This window comes from Pristis pectinata, chromosome 9 (assembly GCF_009764475.1).
Source record: "Pristis pectinata isolate sPriPec2 chromosome 9, sPriPec2.1.pri, whole genome shotgun sequence".
Lineage (NCBI taxonomy): Eukaryota > Metazoa > Chordata > Chondrichthyes > Rhinopristiformes > Pristidae > Pristis > Pristis pectinata.
The window spans coordinates 86,592,463-86,614,651 of NC_067413.1; the positions used below are offsets into that span (position 1 = coordinate 86,592,463).

Genomic DNA, 22,189 nt, shown 5'->3' on the forward strand with positions numbered 1-22,189 from the left:
TAGGCAATAGAGACAATAATAACATACTTTAAAATGGTAAGAGAGGTGGATATAAGGATGATGAGAACCTGGTTAATAGATTGGAGAAAAGCCAAATTTAAAAAAGGGACAAAAAGAGCTTGCCAAGATTAAATTGGCAACAATATTGATAAACAATTATGCAGAACATCAATGGGAAACATTTGAAAGGGTATTCAACAAAGTGCAAAATATGTTTTGCTAAAAGAAATAATGAACTAAACAATTATGCAGCTCCACGGAAAGCATATAATCAGTATACATAGACAATGAAGGAGGAGGAGGAGTTCGGGATACGAAAGAATACAAAGAGATTAGAAGAGAAGTTTTAAAAACAAAACAAAGAAATTAAATTATCCAGGAACATAAAATAAATGGGTTGGTTTGGCACTGCTGCCTCACAGCTCCAGCAACCCAGGTTCAATCCTGACCTCTGGTGCTGTCTGTGTGGAGTTCGCATGTTATCCCTGTGACCGCCTGGGTTTCTTCTGGGTGCTCCAGTTTCCACATTCCAAAGACGTATGGGTTCATAGCTTAACTGGGCATTGCAAATTGCCCCTTATGTACAGGTGAGTGGTAGAATCTGGAGGGAGTTGATAGGAAGGCCGGGAGATTTAACTGGGATTAGTGTAGGATAAATGTAAATGGTGCCTGATGATTGCCAGGATCTCAGTAGGCCAAAGGACCTGTTTCTGTGCAGTATCACTCCATGACTCTAAGCCAATAAACTATTTTACAGACACAAGAGAGACATAGGGCTATGATGGGATTGGCAGAAATTTTTGCCTCAGGGAGAAAAAGCAAACAGGCATGATGTTGAGTGGTGAGATGAGTGCATAGGAATTTAAAGAGGGGATACATTAAGTAAAAATTCAGAAGAAGACAAGAGCTCTGATCCAAATATTTTAAGAATCTTGGAAAGAGACAGCTGAGGAATCAGAATCACAACACATTTAATAATTTGTTAGAATAAAGGTATAATGCCAGGAGGATAGCCAATATTATGAAAAAAATAAGATGCTGAAGGAACTCAGCAGGCCAGGTAGCATCCATGATATTATGCATATATTTAAGGAGGACAGAACACTCCAGGGAATTTTAGACAAGCATCTTAGCACCAGTGGTAGGAAAAATAACAGAATCCTTAGTAATGAAGAGAACAAAAAACATACAGAAATAAGAGTACGAGTGAAGTCAGCATGGATTTAAAGGGGAGGCCTTTCTTAACTATACCAAATTTTCTGAAGTAACAAAAGAATAAACATTGGCAATGTTTTATCTAGATTTTCAAATGGTCTTCCATTAGACAACCTGTTAAATGAACAAAGTCAGTGGATGCAGGATTATGGGACAACTAGCAGAATATCTAGCTGCAAGACAAATCAGGGAAAGAGAATTAAGGGTTTCTATTCATAATGAGGAAAAAAAGTGGGGAGTAACTTCAACAAAGATCAGTACTGGAATCATTGCTCAAAATTTCCATTTAAAATTTAGACTTTGAAATCAAAAATGCAATTTTTAAAATATGCAAATGTTAAAAAACAGAGGAATAGTCATACCAAGGAAGACTGCTACAAGTTACAGGAGGACATTAATAAATTTGCAAAATGGCAAGTATTTGGCAGATAAGATTTGATACAGATAAACGTGAAGTAGTACATTTTGGTAAGAAGAATAGGGCACCCTTTACTTTTAAGGTGTCTGTCCAGTGAGGTAAAGTAATAACAGGATCAGAGTGCAAATACATCAATCACTAAAAGTTGGGGTACAAGTTCGTAAGGCCATAGAAACAAACCAGGAATCAGGGTTTATTTTTGGAGGGATTGGATTGAAAAGGAAGGTATCAGACATTTTTTATAAACAGACTCATCTGTGAACTAACCAAAGGATGCAGATGCCCTGAAGATGATTTACAAGGATGATGTCAAAAGTGCAAGAGTACACATACCAACAAAGACTGGCTCTCTTCCCTTGAGACAAGGCAGCTTTAAAAGACAGGTCTTTAAAATAATGAAAGGTTTTGATAGAATGGATAACAGAAGAATGTTGTCACGTAGGGAAGAACATAACTAGAGGCCATTAATATAAAGCTAGACAACAAGAAATGCAACAGGGAATTCAGAAAAAACTCTTCTTGAAAGAATGGTGAGAATGTAGAACTCATTACCACAGGGAGTGGTTCAAGCAGATGCATTTAAGGGAACGCTGGACTAGCACATGAAAGAGAAGGGAACATACGCCGACAGATTTAGATGAGGAAAACAGGAGGTGGCTATTATGGAGAAAGGTCAAAATGAACAGGTTAGCTTAAAAAGTCTGATTCTGTGCTGGATACCCAATTTAATCTTATGCAATTTTCTGCATCTGACTAAAATAGTAGCAAAACAAATTTTGAACACTATTCTTTGTTGTTTGTGCATGGATTATATGCATGTACAAGCACCAGAAGAAAACAAATGATTGCATTTACTTTGCTCTAATTATTATTCTGACATTAATCCTTCCAATTGACTTAGTGTGGCTTTGCACAAGCCAATTCAACTGAAGACAATTTCCTTAACTTTTTTTTTTGCATTGAAGGCTTTTCAAATTTGTTATCAAAATTAACATGTCATTTTTGATTAAGGAGGGCTTAGGTCAGATACAGGCAGCAGGGATCAAGTGAATCATTGGAGATATAGAGGATGCTGGAGTATACTCAGGAAGGAAATTAGGAGGGCAAAGAGGGGGCTTTGCAGAGAAAAATCAAGGAGAATCCTGAGAGATTTTTTTTTTTAAAAAGTATATTAAGGTAGAAAATAGGGCCCCACAAAAGACCAAGACTGAAATCTATGTGTGGTGCCACTGGAGATGGACAGAGTTCTCAATGATCATTTCTCTTCTGTTTTTACCATGGAGAAAGATGTGAAGATTTGGAACCTGGCAAAGTTAATGGAGGTGTTTTGGGAGCAGTCCATATTACAGTAGAAGGGGTGTTGCATGTGTTAAGATGTATTAAGGTAGACAGATCTCCTGGTCTGGACAAGGTATATCCAGGAACACCATGGGAAGCTAGAGAAGAAATTGCAGGAGCCCTCGCTGAGATATTTGCAACATCATTGTCCTCATCAAGGTTCTGGAAGACTGGAGGATAGCAAATGTTGTGCCTTTAAGAAGGGCTGCAAGGATAGACCTGGTAATTATAGACCCATTAGCCAAACATCCACGGCAGGCAAGATGCTGGAAAGCATTCCAAGGGATAAGATGTACGTTCTTACATTTGGAAAGCCAGGGTTTGAATAGCGGTAGCCAGCATGGCTTTGTGCAAGGAGATCTTGTCTTATGAATTTGAGTTTTTTGATGAAGTGATGAGGAAGGTTGATGAGGGAAGGGTGGTAGATATACTATATATGGATTTCAGTAAACCTTTTGATAAGTTCCGCATGGTAGGCTGCTCTGGAAGATTAAATAGCATGGCATCCAAGGAGAGCTAGCAAACTAGATACAAAATTGGCTGGATGGTGGAAAACAGAGGGTGATGGTGGAGGATATTTCTCAGACTGGAGGTCTGCGACTTGTGTTGTGCCCCCGGGGACGATGCTGGGCCCATTGTTATTTGTCATCTATATTAATGACTTGGATGAGAATATACGAGGAATAGTTAGTAAGTTTGCAGATGACACTAAAATAGGTGGTATCGCAGACAATGAAGAAGGGTATCAAGAATTGCAGCAGGATTTTGATTGGCTGGGTAGGTGGGCTGAGGAACAGCAAATGGAATTTAATTCAGGCATTTTGAAAGGACAAATCAAGGTAGAACTTTTACATTAAATGGAAGGGCCCTGGGTACTGTTGTAGAACAGAGGGACCTTGGAGTACAGGTGCATAGTTCCCTTAAAGTAGAGTCACTGGTAGATAGGGCAGTGAATAAGGCTTTTGGCACGCTGGCCTTCATCAGTCAGGGCACTGAATATAGAAGTTGAGAGGTTATGTTGTGATTGTAAAACACGTTAGTGAAGCCACACATGGGAGTATTGTGTTTAGTTTTGGTCACCCTGTTATAGGAAAGATCTGATTAAACTAGAAAGAGTGCAAAAAAGATTTACAAGGATGTTGCCAGGACTCAAGGGACTGAGTTATAAAGAGAGGTTAAACAGGCTGGGTCTTTAATCCTTGGAGCGTAGGAGACTGAGGGGTGATCTCAGAGGTATAGAAAATCATGTTAGGGTGAGCGGCCTTTGTTCCAGGGTTGGGGAAATCAAAAACTAGAGGACAGTTTTAAGGTTAGAGGTGAAAGGTTTAATAAGAACCTGAGGGGCAACTATTTTTTTTATATAAAAAAAACACTCTGTGTGGTAGATATATGGAACCAGCTGCCAGAGGAAGTGGTTGAGGTATTAGTATGTGGACAGGTATGAGAAGAGTTTGGAGGGATAGGGGCCAAGTGCTAGGAAATGGGATTAGCTTGAATATACTTCTTCGTCAGCATGGACAAGTACGGGCTGAAGGGCTTTTTTCCATACTGTACAACTCTGACTCTATTTAGAGACTATGGCAAAATAGATTCACAATAAATAGACAGCAGTGTTATTCAAGAGTATTGGCATGGTCTCAGCTGGCCAGTAAGAAGTTTACTGTCTCCTACTAATTACTTGGCAAGATACATCTTCTCTTCGTCTCAATGAAGGTGATTGATGGAAACATATTGCCTCTCTGGAATGGACCTAGACTTAGATTATTTAACCAAGACTTTAATGGGAAGCTTAGTCTACTTTTAAAAACCATTACTTTAACTGTTACATAACTGGAGCTTTAGACTCCAAAGCGAGACCAGTGCTTGATTCTCATATTTGATTAGTACTGTACATGCTCAAGAGAGATGTTCCTGACATAAAGGTGGAGTAAATGGAAGTCATTCCCCTTCTCATATTTTGAAATTGTTACCAAAATTATCACAAAAATATGATGAAATTGGACATTGTTTCTTTTTCCCCTTCTTTTGTATACCACAGAAATTCTGTACAGTTAGAGCCCAGTGATTGTAATAAATCAGATAGTAATAAAGAAATATTAGGTAAATGTGCACATTTAAATGATTTATGCTACACAGCCATCATATTTCAATGACTGATTACCTAAAGTAGGATACTAATGTTGGATTTGTCAGGTGTGACATAACATAATCTATTATCCAATGTTTTTATCCTTAGAGTAATGCAGTCTTTTATGGAAAATTTCCAAATGAAAGTATACGAACACAGTCATTTAAAAGATGTAAGATCTTGACCAAAAGAAAAATACCACAACTCTCAAACATACCTGTGTTTCTAGCAACCAGACTTGACGTATTCCATCTTTTGCTGCAGCAGTTGTCCTTTCCAGTTCCTGTTTGATTTTCACCAGTTCAGACTCTTTATAAGCTATGTCCTGGTTAGCAATTTCCTTTACTTTCTTCATTTGGACCATTTCCTCCATCAACAATCTCTTCTCTCTGGAACTAGACTCTGTATCAGTTATATTTTTAGTCTTAATGTGTTTCAATAGCAATAGAGATTACTAAAAATCTTTGATTGGGATGATGGGTGAAAGACATTAGGTGTGAAAATATTGTCAATCTTTTCCTCAATTTGATTGTTTCTAAGCAAAAGGAGTTTTACCTTGAACACAAAAACAGCTTAAAACACACATTGCAGAAAGACAGCCCGTTGCTTCTCTTTTCTATAGATGGAAAGGCAAAGTTAAAGCAACAAAATTTGTGGATTGAGAGAGGATGAAACTAGCTGACAAGGGACAAGGTTAATTTTGGAGAAAATAAGATCCTTAACGACTCCTCGTTGATTTGAAAAAGTTAACTGAAATGTTACAAACTATGGTATGAAGATTGTATTATTAACAGCTGCATTAATCTTAAAGTGTTAAAGTAAATCACAGTGCTTTAATATTGATGGCAACAGTAAAATTTCAGTATCTGAGTCAATGTTGTAGGCAATTTTTTTTTAAGCAAAGGTTTTGACACAGCACTACTTCAAACAGTCTAATTTTTTTTAAAAAAAGGTTCAGATAGAAGCACCAGCATTTCTGATAATCTAATAACACTAATAAAAAAAACAAGACTTAAAAATTGTGTTTTGGATATAAACTTGAAGTTCAAGCACTTGCAGTGTCATTAATTGTTTAATTGTCATTAAACAATTTACCGCTGTTCACAGCAACATTCTATTCACTGCAATATCCCAATAAACATTTAGAATTGCAAGCCAAATTTACTGGTTTTCAGAGATCAAATACAGAATTAAATAGCTCTGAAAGAACATCTGTCGCTTTACTGAGTCACCCAAGGCATTCTTTTAAAAAAAAACTGCTCTGCTAAAAAACACACATCTGTGATTGACCACACTTAACATTGCTGCCTTCGTCACATATGGTCCCGCATTTGACATATTACTGAATAACAGCAACCCAGAAGAACTCACCTTTTGGGGACTTTGCCTAACAGTTTCTTGTTTAAGAATCTGGCAACTTGAGTGTTATTTTTTTGTTGATTCTCATCAAGGTAACAGTGTTTATGCCAGAAATCATTGGTAGACCCATGCACTAAACTAATGACATACCATCACAAAATTTCTCTCAGCAGACTCCTCACTTTGTACCAAATTCATTAAGTCATTACAGCAAAGAAAGATCATCAGACTCATTGAACTTTTTCTAGCATTTTGGAGGTCTCATTCCCTGTTTTATTTCCTCTACCGCCTTGCATTTTTTTTCTTCACAATTAAGGTGTGATGTTTGTTTAACCCAAATGCAGGTCAAAACACCACCTTACCAAAAGGAGTTGATTTGTGCATTAAGAACAAGAGAAAAGACTGTTGAAAGTTTGATTGGCAATTAAATAATGCTCATGCACAATAAAGAGGCCACAAGGATTTTGACTGTTAGCTCTTCAATCAATGACCTAACATTGATCAGCTGAAGTCAAGTTCTTGCAGAGGATTTTAAAACACTACACAAAGCCATGCCAAGTTTTCGCTGTTCGCTTACTGAAGCAAGTTTGAAAAGGACATTTGAGACACGATAACAGACCTTCAGAGAAACTTTGTCAAGATCTCATTAGAATGCCAATATCTTTTCTTGAAACGGAGGTTTTAAAGAGAGTGAGTGCTATGCTAAAGTACTCTGCAGCAGTCACCTAGAGAACAGGGGTGTTTAATCATGAGCATCTTTTTCTTACCCATGTCCCTCATTTGGACATGAATGGAATGACCATAAAAGCAGCAGTTACTGCAGGAAAGGACAGGACAGCAATGGTCTCATTCCCCACTACCCCCTCCCACACTCTCAACTTGCTGGTACACTCTCTTCCTCTGGACCTTCAGTGCTTTGTCCAAAAAAAACTTGGCACTCTTTTCCCCTTAGTCACTGTGGGGCCCAGAAACACTATTTTGTGGAAGTAGCTGTGTAGATGCTGCATGTTCTGTGGCAAAGAATGTGTTTCTAATCAGCAACAGTGTGCTAAACTTGCAGGTGTCTGTTTTAGTACCTCCAGGCAAGTTTAAATCATGATAATCGTCTAGTTCCAAACTCAAATCCTTCAACAGGCATGTATCATTAGCATAGCAGCCACTTAGCACCTGTTTATCTTTTCAACAAAACAACCACTCAATCCTTTGAATATGTGCCACCAATATACAAAGAAGAAATATGGCAGCTACATATCCTATGGAATGTAATAGCTTGAATAGTTTTTAAAAAAAGCAGAGGGATCTGGACTGCTGATACATAAAACCATTAACAGTAGTGATGCAAGCCTTAAAGCAATAAATAAAATACTGGGGTTCATTTTTAAAACAAGGGCAGAGAAATTATGTAAATGTTGTACAATGAACAGCCATCGTCCTCATATTATAAATGGGATTTTGAGGTACTGAATAAATTTTAAAAAGTAGACCATAATTGAGAGGTTATAACTATGGGGAAGGATTGAGCAAGACTGGGACTCTTCTCTATAGAAGACAGAAGATCAAGAGCTGAATTGAGAGGCCTTGATGAAAATGTAAAGTTTAATAGGGAGACAAAGGCGGCATTTCCAATTGCAGGCAAGGCTAGAAACTGGAAATACACAGGTATCTTGCTTAGTCCTTAGAGTGCATTCTCAGGAACGAGAGCAGAAAGAATCAGTGGTTTAGGAAGTTCATTTATAACATTATATACAACAGTGCTGCTGTGTTGAGAACCCGAGGTCTCAGCCATCTGCTGTGCTCCCATAACAATGAAATGGTTAAAGTGATCTCATCAACACATGACTCAGCATGGAATGAGCCACCGATACAATGTGGAATGGCTGCTGTGAGGGCTGGTGTTGGGCAGACCTGGGGTGAGTGATACAGCTGCTCAGTGCTGAGATATAGCGTAGGAATGCATTCTGGCTGGCTCAGTGATTGTGGGCTATTGCTGGGGATCGGCAGATGTCTGAATCCTACAGTCTCTCCCAGCACCTCCTACTGGATGTGATGAAAGCTGCTGTCCCCTCCTCACTTTGGCTACCCCACCCACAGGTTTCTCTATGAACTAGATCAACAGTAGTTGTAGAGCTTATTGACAACAAATAGCTTTAGCCATTCTCAAATTCAGTACCACATGGAGCAGTTGAGATGATTAGCACCATGCTTTTTACGGAGAAAGCTTGAGAAACTCACGAATAAGAAAGGAATAAAAAGGATATCTTCATATGGCAAGAAGAGGGATGGCGGGAGGATACTCATATGGAGCAGAAATATTCACTGGCCCAATTATCCAGTTTCTATGCTGTCACTATTATTACTCCAGCCATACATTTTAAATCTTGTAATGAAATGGGCCAGATCAGGAAGGTACTTACTCACCAGAGGGTCACCTGCCAACAGTGCTTATGTGCACTATAGGGTAATACATCCAAAATGCCATTCCCTCTGATTTAAAAAAGCTAAATTACAGAATTAGAACAAGGTGACATAGGCTCAAAATGATTAAAGGCAAATTTACAACTGGTAAATGGAAGTCCTTTTTTTTGTTACACAAAATGATTAATATTCAGAACTAAATTCTGGACAGGTATTTTCACCATCACCAACTCATTTAAGAGACAAAAAAAAAGAGGCCTATGGAGGCCTTCCTAGATGGATAAAACTGAAATGGGAAATTTGGCCATTCTCATCTGAACTCGTATTGTGATCTGGTTGGCCTCCCTCATTATTTACTATACTATATGCCCAGGAATAATGTATTCTGTTTATAGCACATATTTAAAATATTTAAAAAATATAATTAACCAGTTGCCACCTTGTGCTGAACAAAGATTTCTGTAGAAAAGTTCCTTCTCAGACTTTGATGTCGCAATTCGAGCATCTCTCTTTCTAATTTCTAGCTGGATGAATTCAATTTCAGCTTGCAGCTCCTATAAAAGTCACAAATAATTTACAAAGATCCTGAGAACTTAAATACATCTTCAAAATCAAAGAAATAAAATGTTAAGTTTCACACTTTTTAATTAATCTACAGTCTGCTTTTGTCTTTGTTCATTTCAACTCTCCCAACCATCTTGAGCAATTTGTAAGAAGTTGCTCACTGGGCACAAATTAAGAAAAAAGTTGTAAAAGATATCCATCAAAGGGTTATATAAAAAAAGTATTTACTTTGGAGGAGCATGGGGTGGGTCCCTACTTACACAGTTGAGTTGCAGCAGCTTGCAAAAGCAGAATGATGCAGCTAGTACAGCTACCTCACAGCACCAGGGACCCGGGTTCAATCCTGACCTCAGGTGCTGTCTGTGTGGAGTCTGCATGTTCTCCTTGTGACTGCGTGGGTTTCCTCTGGCTGCTCGGGTTTCCCACCACATCCCAAAGAAGTGCAGGTCAGTAGGTTACTTCTAGTTGTGGAAGAATGTAAGGGGAGTTGATGAGAATGAGTGGAGAATTTAAAAATAGATTTAACATAGGATCAGTAAAAAATGGGCGTTTGTTAGTCATCACGGAGTCAGTGGGCCGAAGGGCCTGTTTCTGTACGTAATGACTCCATGATAGATTAATATAACCAGATATGACAGTGGCAGATTGAATTTAATGCACAAATGCAAAATATTTCAATTGAAAGAAAAAAAGGCATTATACACATCCTTCAAAAGGTTTCAAGATAGCCAAGGGGAAATGTTGGAAGATAAGTGGCAATAATATACTCAGCCTCATCTAATCATCACAGAGTAGCAACCAACAAGTCAAGAAAACTAAACCATACCACCAAAACAAGAGAATGCATGTATGAAGAAATGATGTTTAAAAATACCAAACTATAAGGAATAAGAATAGGAGCAAGCAATTCAACTTCTTAGGCCAGCTCCAACATTCAATAAGATCAAGGCTGATCTGAGTACAAGGCTTCAACTCTACCTTCCTGCCTGATCCCCTGAATACTTGATTCACTTCTGTTTATTTACCTTAGCCTTGAATAAATTGAATCAAACTAGATTTGGCCTGCTACCCATGTCCATTCCCTCCTGAATTTAAATGAACGTGAAGGGCCAGACAACCCGACTGAACACTCTGGAGGTGAGATAGAGCAAGACCTCAGCAATGAGCAGGCATGGTATGGCACATTGCTGAGATCCCAGAACAGTGCAACAGCCTTTGACATGAGGCAAGACTGGGGTAGAGCCTAACCTCTTGTTAAAACTGGAAAACATTCTTTATAGTTTAGTTTAGTTGCAAGTGTAGCTGAATATCAGAGACATTTGAGAACTATTGATTGGGAAAAACAAATTTAAAAAGTAAAATTTAAAACTAAAAACACAAATTAAAACATTTAAACACCAAACAAAATTATTAAGCATTAAAATACAATAAGCATTAATAATTTATCTTTTCCTTCCTAATCTCAAATGAATAAAGAATCCAATTCTACACCAGGTCTGACTAGCATAAAATCATGGAAGCAGATATCCCAGCACATCCAAGCTCTGCCAATAGACTCCAAATGGAGTGTAGATAATAGAGTGCAGTGATAGATCCCATCCATCACTCAAGGCATCCTGGACTTCCAGCAAGTCCACAACTTACTTGGCTGGGACAGCTGAGCCAGCATGACTATCATAGAATCATAGAGCAATACAGTATGGATACAGGCCCTTCAGCCCAATGAGTCCATGCCAACCATGGTGCTCACCCAGCTAGTCTCAATTTCCTGTGTTCAGCCCATATCCCTCTAAGCCCCACCCCTCCATGTACCTATCCAAGTGCTTCTTAAAAGGTACTATTGTAACTGCCTCAACCACTTCATTTGGCAGCTCGTTCCATATACTCACCACCTCCTGCATGAAAAAGTTGTCTCTCAGACCCCTTTTAAATCTTTCCCCCTCACTCCAAATCTACCGCGGGGAAAAGACTGTTACCATTCACCTTAACTATGCCTCTCATAATTGTTAAACATTTCTACAAGGTTGCCCCTCATTCTCTTACGCTCCAAGGAATAAAAGACCTAAACCTAGAAAATCTCCCCCTACAACTCAGTCCCTCTAGTTCTGGCAACATCCTTGTAAATCTTTTCTGCACTCTTTCCAGTTTAACTACATCTCTCCTATAACAGGGTGACCAAAACTGTACACAGTACTTCAAGTTTGGCCTCACTAATGACTTATACCCCTGCAACATAATGTCCTAACTCTGATACTCAATGCCCTGACTGATGAAGGCCAGCACGCTAAACACCTTTTTCACTACCCTGTCTACTTTCAATGAACTATGCATTCATACCCCGAGGTCCCTCTGTTCCATTTCACTCCCTAGTGCCCTACCATTCATAGTAGAAGTCCTATGCTGATTTGACTTTCCAAAAATGCATCACCTCACACTTATCTGCATTGCAATCCATTGGCCACTCCTTGGCCCACTTCCCTAACTAATCAAGATCCCCCTGTAATCTATGATAGGCTTCTTCATTATCAACAACACCTAGTTGAATGGCAATTGCTTTGCCCATGACCACAAGAAACTGCAGAGAGTTGAGGACACAGCTCAGCACATCATGAAAACCAGCCTCCCCTCCATGGTCTCTTGTCTACATTTCTCACTGCCTCAGTAAACATAATCAAAGACCCCACCCACCCCAGACATTCTTTCTTCTCACCCCTCCCACTGGGCAGAAGATACAAAAGCCTCAAAGCACATACCACCAGGCTCAAGGACAGCTTCTATCCTGCTGTTATAAGACTATTCAATGGTCTCCTAGTATGATAAAATGGACTCGACTTCACAATCTACCTCGTTATGGCCTTGTACATTGTCTACCTGCACTACACTTTCTCTGTAACTGTTACACTTTATTCTGCATTCTGTTATTGTTTCACCTTGTACTACCTCAATGCACTGTTGTAATGAAATGATCTGTATGGATGCTAAGCCAGCCAAATTTTTCACTGTTCCTCAGTACATGTGACAATAGTAAACCAATTTAATTTTGTGCCCTAAGATCCTAGCCTCAAATATTTTGCACAAACATGAATACATTTGCCAATTTGATTTGACCAATCAATATCAAAATTAAGATGTGTCAGACTATTGCATTACTTTGTTACAAGGCCCCCTTATTTTTTGATCGTTCAACAGCAGAGCCATGTTACAGGACCAATAACCTGCTCCCGCCAATGAGTTCTTTCCTCCAACAAATCTGAATCTACTTCTGATTTTCTAAGCCAAGGTCATTCTTACTTTTATCCTTTTATTCTCTATCAAAGAAACATTGAAAGTTAGGGGAGGGAGTATGGCATTCAACCCTTCAAGCCTACTCAGCCTTACAATATGACTATGACTGATCCTTTATCTCATGGCTCTCGATGCTATCACACCTACTTTCTAATTGTACCAGTCTTGCCCTTCCAAAATTTTAAGGACCCTAGACTATCAAGTTCCCAGCCTTGGTCACCTTGCAACCACGTGTCTCTAACAGTAATTAAGTTGCCCATTTATTTCTATTTGTGCCTAATACATCTTGTTACGAAAACAAATTTTGACCTTTCTCCATTTTTTCCCAACTTTGACCCTATTTGCTGTTGTACTGTTACCATTCTGTACTTTCTTCCTGCCATATCATCACACTTCACTGTCACCTTGTCTTTTCTATTGAATGTCAGAACAATCCTCCCTTCTACTATTTAGTTTAAAGCTCTGCTTATTCATTTCTCCATGATACTGGTACCAACACAGTTTAAGTGAAGCTCAATCTAATAGAACAGCTCCTTCTTTCTTATGTCCTGGTACCAGTGCTCTTTCTTCAATACCACAGAGGCAGATATTCACCTTTGATCTGTTTGACCAAATGCCTATTTGCACATGGCTCAGATAATGATCCAGAGATTTTTATCTTTATTGTTTTTTTTAATAAAACTAACTCAGATTATAGATCTTCAATTTCCTCAGTCAAACCTCTTTCTTAATTCTGTCTATGTCATTGGTTCCTATGTGGACCACATCAACTGGATCCTTCCACTTCAGCACCAAGAGGTCCTTAACCATAGAACCAAACAGGCAACAGAACAATCAGTACTCACTCTCTTGGCTGGTGAGAACATCTATTTGAGTATACTGCCCCTATCTCTATTCCTTTGCTTCTTATTCCATATAGTTAAATAGTTAACTGGCCACAGTACAGTGGTCAGTCTCCTCTTCCTCCTTGCAGTTCTTGCCTTCATCTACATAGGTCGCCTCATACCTTGGTCAAGTGCATGGGTGAGGCTCCTCCAACCTTCCGATTCCATACTTCCCTAATATTGCAAAATCTGTAATGTTAACATCTGGAATAATTTGTTCAGAAATTCTGGAATATTTAGTCACTAAAACAAATTTCAGTCCTCAGATTAGTTTAGGAAAGAGTAATAGGTGTATTAAAAGGAATAGGTTATTTAAGATTAGAAAAACGTGATCCATTTATCTGTGAAAGGAGATCACAGAGTCACTTAGAACTAAAATATTAAGTAGTAAATAGCTCAGAATAGTAAACTCAGAAGTTGTGCGAGTAGGACAAAGCAGAATGCAAATTCCAACTATCTGAAGGCAAATTCCAACTATCTGAAGGCAAATTCATTAGACAACTATCTGGAACAAACAATCATTGAGTGCTGCTAGAACCTGAGAACCTGTACAGCAATACAAGTTCACCATCTTCAAGCAAAAAGGGAAGACAATTTGAAATGGTCTTATGGAATAAAGGAGCAATACAGACATGAAAATTAAAAACCAACATCACTAGGCATGGAGGACATTGAACATATTAAAGTGTTTTCATATTAATATGCAATTCAAATTTTTAAAAAAATCTGCTAGGATGCAGTTGTAAATACCTTCATTTCCTTCAGCATCTTCTCTGCCTCCTGTGCAATTCGTGGTGGAATACTTGCAGCTTTCTTAGCCTGTTCTCGTGTTAATACTTGTAGTCAAGGAGCAAATTTCTTAAATTTTATAAGCATTATTGACAGAACATTAGAGTTTACTATCTGTGATGGTTATTACCAAACGATAAAAAACTAAATAATTTATGTATGGTTTTATTATTGTACTACATACAAGAAATGAACTAAATTTTTATTTTTCTGGAAATCCTAAAGGATATAGGAAACTGGTTTCTAATTCCAACAGACAAATTTGCTGCTGAAGATTCTTTATGTACTCAGTTTCAATTGAAGCCAGTGGCTTTGCTGTCCATTTTCTAAAATAGAAATGCAGTAGAGCAAGAGGGAACCAAGCATGTGTATTACTTCGTCATTTTGTAATCATTTACATGATGCAGGCATCCGTGGCATTTATTGTCACTGAGATAATTGACTCGCCTTCTTGAACTGCTGTAGGCCATGTGTGAAGGTACTTACACAGTGAATACAGAGTTCCAGAATTTGGAAACAGCAACAAAGAAGGAACAGTGAAACAGTATATATCCAAGTCTGTATAGTGTACAGCTTGGAAGGGAACTTGCAGCTACTGATGTTCCCATGCACCCAAGTGGTCAAGGGTTCCCATTGGGAGGTGCTAACAAAGAAGCAGGTTATTGCAGCACACTGTGCAGCCATGATGTGCCTGTGGTGGGGAGAAGATTTAGGGTAGGCAACAGGGTGCCAAATTCATCAGGCTGCTCTGTCCTAAGGTGTCAACATCTTGAACATTGTTGGAAAATTGCTCATTTAGGCAGGTGTTGTGTATTCCATTACATTCCTGATGTACCTTGTGGATGGTGGAAAGGCTTTGGGAGTCAGGAGGCAAGTCACATACATAGGACACCAAGCCTAGGACTTGTTTTTGTAGGACTTGCTTTTGTAGATACTTTCTAATACAAAAAGCAAGTCAATATCTACCCATTTCTAGCACTGATAACAATTAACTAGTAAAGTTAACATATTCTGTTATTTGGGCTCAACTTCGGAATTTTGCAAAATTTTGATTTGAATGAGCGTCTGAAGTATCAAGACCAAAGATTTGGGAAAAGATAGAACCTTCAAAATAAAGACTGCATTAAAGATACAAGAACAACTGTAGATAAAGCGAGTCATGTCTTGTATACTCAGAATTTCACTTGGAAAACATGGTATTCTTGACATCCAAATATTTGGCATTCACCCCTTTTATTACATTCTTACAAGTAAAATATTGTTAAAAATACACAGTTGCATTATGTAAATTACTACAATCAACAACCATTTGCACTTATTTGGTGCCCTTAGCATAATAAAACCATTCCAAGCCACTTCACAGGAATGTCAATAGGCAAAATTCAACATTGAACCACATGATCAGGAGGCAAAATCTTGCTCAATGAGTTACATTTTAAGAAGTGTCTTAAATAGTCAAAAAAAAGCAGACGCTGGTGTTTAGGAAGGGAATTACAGAGCTTACGGTCATGCCAGCTGAAATTAATGTCTGTTGATACAGAAGCAATTAAACTCAGATGAAGAGGCAAAATTAGACAAATGCAGATATCTTATAGGGTTATTGGGCCAGAGGAGATTACATAGACAGGAAGAGTGATGACATACGAAAGCAAGGGTAAAAAATTAAAAGTAATGTGTGTTTAACTGGAAGTCAATATCGTCTAATAAGTACAGGGAAAAGAAATGAATGAGCTTGATGTGAATTAGGAAATAAATATTGGAAAACATTACAAAGGATAAACAAGGCCAGCTATGAGTGTGTGGGAGTAGTGCAAAGAAAGTAAAGACATGATCAAAAATGTCAGCAGCAGAGGTGAAGTGGAAAGGAAGTCAGCAAAATGGTACAGAAATAGAAACAATTTGTCTCAATGCCAGAGGGGATATGTGGTGCCAAGGTAATCTTAGGGTCAGGTGTAACATCAAGGTGGCAAAAAGTCTTGTTCAGTTTCAGACAATTGCCAGCAAAAGGGATAGAATTAAAGATAGGAACATAATTGAAGACGGAGCCTAAAGACAACTGCTATGGACTTCCCAATATTTAGCAAGAGAAAAAGTTTCTACTTATCTAATTTTAACAATTGACAAGCAGTCTGACAATGTCATGGAGGAATCAAGAGAGATAGTGGCAAGGTACAGCTGTTCATAGTCACCGTTTGTAGAAACACAGAAAATAGGAGCAGAAGTAGGCCATTCAGCCTTTCAAGCATTCTCTGAAATTCAATGTGATCATGGCTGACCATCTATCCCAATACCATGTTCTCATTCACTCCCAATCCCCCATGATGCCTTTTGCATCTAAAAATTTATCTCTCTCCTCAAAAATATTCAGCAACTTGGTCCATACAGCCCTCCGTGATAGTGTATTCCACAGGTTCATTACCCGAGTGAAGAAATTTTTCCTTATCTCAGTCCTAAATCTCTTGCTCTGTATTCTGAGACTGAGGGCCCTCTTTGCAGATACCCCAACTTGTTGAAACAGCTTCCCCATATCTGGAGACACAAGACACTGCAGATGCTGGAAATCTGGAGCAATATAACAAAGCGCTGGAGGAACTCAGTGGGTCAGGCAGCATCTATGGAGGAAAATGGAGAATCGACATTTTGGACCCTTCATCAGGACTGGAAAGAGGGGAGATAGTTAGTATAAAAAGGTAGCCGGGGTGGGGGCAGGGGCGGTGTGGAGGGAAGGGGTGGAGCAAGAACTGGCAGGTGGATCCAGGTGAGGGCAATGATAAGCTGGGGTGGGGTGGGGGAGGAGAAGTTGGGAGGTGAAGGTGGAAGTAACAAAGGGCTGTCTAATGCTGTCAGAATTTTGTAAGTTTCAATTGGATACCCTCCCATTCTTCTGATCTCTATTCAGTACAGACCCTGTCAACTTAATCTCCCTTCGTAAGGCAGAACCACCATCCCACGAATTAGTCTGGTGAACCTCCTCTGCAAGTGCAGGTTGAAACTTTAGTCTGGCACCCAAGGGACCCGACTGGTATCAGAACCACAGAAAATCCAGATCACAGAAATTGCCCACGATCATCTTCCTTTGAGAACTGTTCTTTTTTAAGTATAGACACTCCCCGAGTCATGCAAGGATTCCAAGAACTATCCGTAACCCAAAGTTTCTAAGTTGGAAATGCTGTCAGCTGAGATAACAAAATTTGCACTGGTAGGTTAACTAGCTACAGATTAGTACAGATCTTAGTCAATTTCAGATTTTAGTTAGAAATAGTTATGCACTACAGATTCAAATCATGCTGGACCATGGGAGTTGCCGGACCACAGAATGCTAGACTAGAGAAGCTGTATATCCTATTTTGGGTAAGATCACCAAATTTGCACAGACTACTCCAGGTGTGGTCTCGCCAAGCACAAATGTCACAAGGCATAGAGTCCTTGGTCCTATACTCAAATCCTCCTGCTTTAGAGGCCAAGGTACCAATTACTTTGAGTGACTGGTGTACAAAGATCTCCAAGTCTCTTCAACACTTCTCAATCCAACATCATTTAAATAATTCACATTTTTTTTTCGATCAAAATGGATAGCCACATTTATCCACAACATACTGCATCTGCCAAGTTTTTCCCACTCGTTCAATCTGTACAAGTTGCTTCATTCTCACAATTCAAAGTTCTAGCCAGTTTAGTGTCACTGCCAAACTTTGAAATAATACATTTGCTCCCTCATCCAAATCACTAATAGGCTATCCTAGCAGTGCTCCATGGGTTACTGCCTGCCACCCAAAAGAGACCCATTTATTCCTACCATTTCCTGCTTGTCAACTGATTTTCAATCCATGCTAATACACTACTCCTAACTCCAATGTGCTTTAACACACTAACCTTTTATCAAAAGCTTTGAAAATCTAAATACAGCATATCCATTGGTACTCCCTTATCTTTTCTATCAATTACGTCCTTAAAAATCTCCAGATGGTTTGTTAAATCCCAATTTCCCTTTCAGAAATCCATGTTGATTTTGTCTAGTCACCTCACTATTTTCGAAGTATCCTGTGGCCTTATCTGTTATAATAATCTCAAGCAGTTTCCCATTACTGATATTAGGTTAAACAACCTATAGTTTCCCTCTCCATCTTTTTTTTCAAATAGTGCAGTTGCATTTGCCACTCTCCATTCTACAGGAACTATTCCATACTTTATCAAATTCTGAAAAATGGTAATACACACACACACACACAAAGCTTTGTAGCTTTCTTGGTTTTATTTAGTGAACTTATTGTTGTCATGGTTGTCCTACCAAGAGAGAATGAATAGTTTGGACATGTATTCCTTGTTTTCTTTTTAAATTAAAGAATGAGGGGTGTCCTCATTCAAACAGATAAGATCCTAAGGGGGCTTCGACAGGGTGGATGTTGGGATGTTTTCACAAGTGGGAGAGTCTTGAACAGGGAGAGACAACTACAAGATAGAGGGCCTATCACTTAAAAGTCGGGTATGTAGAAATTTCTTCTCAGAGCATGGTGAATCTGGAATTCTCTGCCCCCGCAGGTGGTGGAAACTTGGTTATAAGTATTTAAAGTGGACGTGGATAAGTATTTGATAGATCGAGGAATAGAGGGGTATTGGGAAATAGCATAGAAGAGGGGTTAAGGCCAGCATAGATCAGCCATGATCATATTAAATGGCAGGGTAGGTTTGAGGGACCTGATAGGAGCAGAAGTAGGCTATCTTCCTTCTTGCATTATTGTTTTTTTTGGGGGGGGGGGGGGTGGGGGGGGAGCAGTAGTGGGAAAATTCACAGTTCCAAATTACAATGTTTCATTCCCTCATAATATCATAACAGGTGGGAGTAAGGGTTTAATTAAGAGAATGCTCTGTGTCACACAACTTGAAGCATCAGAATAAACACCCCCAAAGAGTAGAGGGTACCATATACAAGAACGCAAGAAAAAAAAAAGAACCAGGAGTGGGCCACCTGGCCCCTCAGGTCTGTCCCACTATTCAATGTGATCATGCCTGATCCGCAGTTACACATAGCCCTGAATTTCCTAATCTTTCAAAAATACAGACCCATTACTTTAAATACTCATAGTGATCTAGCCTCCACAGCCCTCTGGGGCACAGAATACCAGAGATTCATCATCTGCAAGAAGAAATTCCAATACAACTCAATTTTAAATTATCGTCCCCTTATCTTGTAACTATGTCCCCTTATTCAAGATTCTGCTACTAGTGTACCTTATACATTAACTGTCAAGAATGCAAAGGAGGTTGTTGACACAACATCCTTCTTAACTGATTAGATAATTGCAAACAAATGCTTTTGTAATGATCACTTTTGCAATTTAAAAAGCACAAATCTGGCAGTTAGTATTCCTGAACTGATGCAGTTTTAGCAAGATTTGCAAAATTATTTTGCAGAGGTTACATTTAATGAAAAATAATTCCATCATTTTGAATTGACTTTTGTTTGTACGTATAAAGCTAATAAACTGCAATAGTCAATTTTCTCTACTTAACTTACAAGTAGCGGCACTGCCCCATTGTTGCACCCCACCACACCTAAAGGTGTGCAACACTTGCGGGCTGCCCCAAGAACACTACGCAAAAGATGTATTTCACTGTGTGTTTCGATGTACATGTGACTAATAAAGAAATCTTATGCTCAGTTTTCAGTGTGTGCTGATTTGGATGACCCCATGTGGTAAGCGAGTTACTTTAGTTGGTCTTTCCATAGAAACGCATGGAAGCTCCAATGCAGAAATTCTCTGACCACAGCTATAAATATTGACATTTTCCTCACATACTTAACCATTCTATTTCCATATCCTTTTATCATCTTTATGTTCATCCATCTACCTAATCTATTCTTGAATGTCACCTTAGTTAACTCCTGTCACTAACATAGAAATTGAATTGCAGCTTTCTATTGCTTCCCATATTAAACCTTAAATATTCAACCTTGTTCCTATAGCCCCTCATTCTAGACCATTCAGCTATTGTAAACATCAAGTATTCAACTCTGCACAACACAATTACGTGCATCTACTTATAGCAATCAGCAGCCTCATAAATCAGTTTTGCCCCCAGTAAATCTTCATTTTTCTTCCTATAGTGTGGAGTGCAATATTACAAAAAAGTACTGCAAATTATGTCTCTTAAGGTCTTACTCAGGCCATCATTACCTCTGGGTATTTATAGTTCATGCCTCATGAAAAAAATCTAAAATTCCTTTTTAATCTTTGGGTTACCTGAAGGGAAAAAAAAAATCAGATTGCTTTCCAATTCCTTCCCATTGAAAGATCTATATTCAAATCATTAATAAGTGACATACTTAACACAAAAATGCTGCCAATAACTTCACTTTTAGTTCAAGTCTGTATAAGGTTCGAAGTGAGAGGCTGGCCAGGAAAACAAGATTTATGGCATTCAGAGGAGGGTAAAAATAGTCTCACATATTGTTAACATAACCACAAAACTTGAACTAATTCTTGTACCTTAAGTTAAGCGGCAAATTACTTTTCTTCGACAATTTCCCACGGGAATTTCTCAATTTTTCTAGAAAGGAAACATAAATTAACGTTACAACAATCTGTTTTAGGCAATGGCGTCCGACAGTCACACAACACACCTCGTCAGATTCACTCAATAAAATAAAAATCGTCTTCTTCTGAAGCAAAGCCCTGTAAACACTTCACTGGTTTTAAAACTGCCTCTAACAATTCGTCCAACTTTTCCCGAAGTATTTCTGGTTACCAACAACTCTTCTGAATGATGCTCACCAGACATTTCCCTCAACTCCCTCCCTCTGCACCGTGCAGGGTTGGCACTGTCAACACCACGCCGGGTTACCACAGCAACCACCGCCGACTTCCTGGAGACGGGCCCCGCTCACCGGAAAGTGGCGCCTTTCCTTGCGCTGTGGCTGGTCGAGATCTTCTACACGAATGGCTCCAGTCAGGCCCTCTGCTGGAGGTAAAGAAGCGCAGTCGGAGAACTGTTTTTAAAAAAGATAAATCTGTCATCAGTGGGTCACGGGGAGCCTTCACTTGGATTTGCTTGTTGTAAGCAGTCATTAAGCTTCAGCTGATCATCAAACCAGACCGCCCAGCGACGTTGCCACGGGAGATGGCGAAATATGATGTCTCTGTGGTGCAAAAATTCACTTGTACGTCTGGTTAAAGATTGCAGGATGATAATCATTGCGGTTTGTTCACACGAGGATACAAATTTTCACTGGTGATGACGGCCAGGTGATGAGTGTAGCGATCAGGTCAACACATTTAACCATTTCAGTGGTTGGCCGGTGCATTCAATCAACCGTCAAGCCGCTCACACTTTTTCTGAACTTGTTATGTGGAATAGGATAAGATTTCTTTATTAGTCACATGTACATGGAAACACACAGTGAAATACATCTTTTGCGTAGAGTGTTCTGGGGGTAGCCTGCAAGTGTCACCACGCTTCCAGCGCCAACATAGCATGCCCACAACCTCCTAACCCGTACGTCTTTGGAATGTGGGAGGAAACCGGAGCACCCAAAGGAAACCCACGCAGACACAGGGAGAACGTACAAACTCCTTCCAGACAGTGGCTGGAATTCAACCCTGGTCGCTGGCGCTGTAAAGCGTTACGCTAACCACTACACTACCGTGCATAGTGGGAAATGATGTGGCTCCTGTGCAGAATTAAGCAGTTAGGACATGTTGGGCTGGGGGATGTTACTTCTTCAGCAGTCCCTTGCTTCCATTCCGGTTCCAAGACGGCCTATGAGGCGAATGTGGAATCTGCAGACTCTTCCAC

The 22,189-nt window shown here is 39.2% G+C and overlaps 1 protein-coding gene across 1 annotated transcript in view; it reads right to left on the reverse strand.

Moving 5' to 3' along the window:
• Positions 1 to 22,189, reverse strand: part of LOC127574025 (polyamine-modulated factor 1-binding protein 1-like) — a 33,679-nt gene that overhangs the window by 11,294 nt on the left and 196 nt on the right. Inside the window, exons 2-5 of the mRNA XM_052022618.1 lie at positions 21,239 to 21,383; positions 14,357 to 14,442; positions 9,313 to 9,427; positions 5,317 to 5,501 (exon numbers count right to left, since the gene is read on the reverse strand). Coding sequence (XP_051878578.1) covers positions 5,317 to 5,501; positions 9,313 to 9,427; positions 14,357 to 14,442; positions 21,239 to 21,383 — 531 coding nt within the window. The remainder of the gene's footprint in view (positions 1 to 5,316; positions 5,502 to 9,312; positions 9,428 to 14,356; positions 14,443 to 21,238; positions 21,384 to 22,189) is intronic.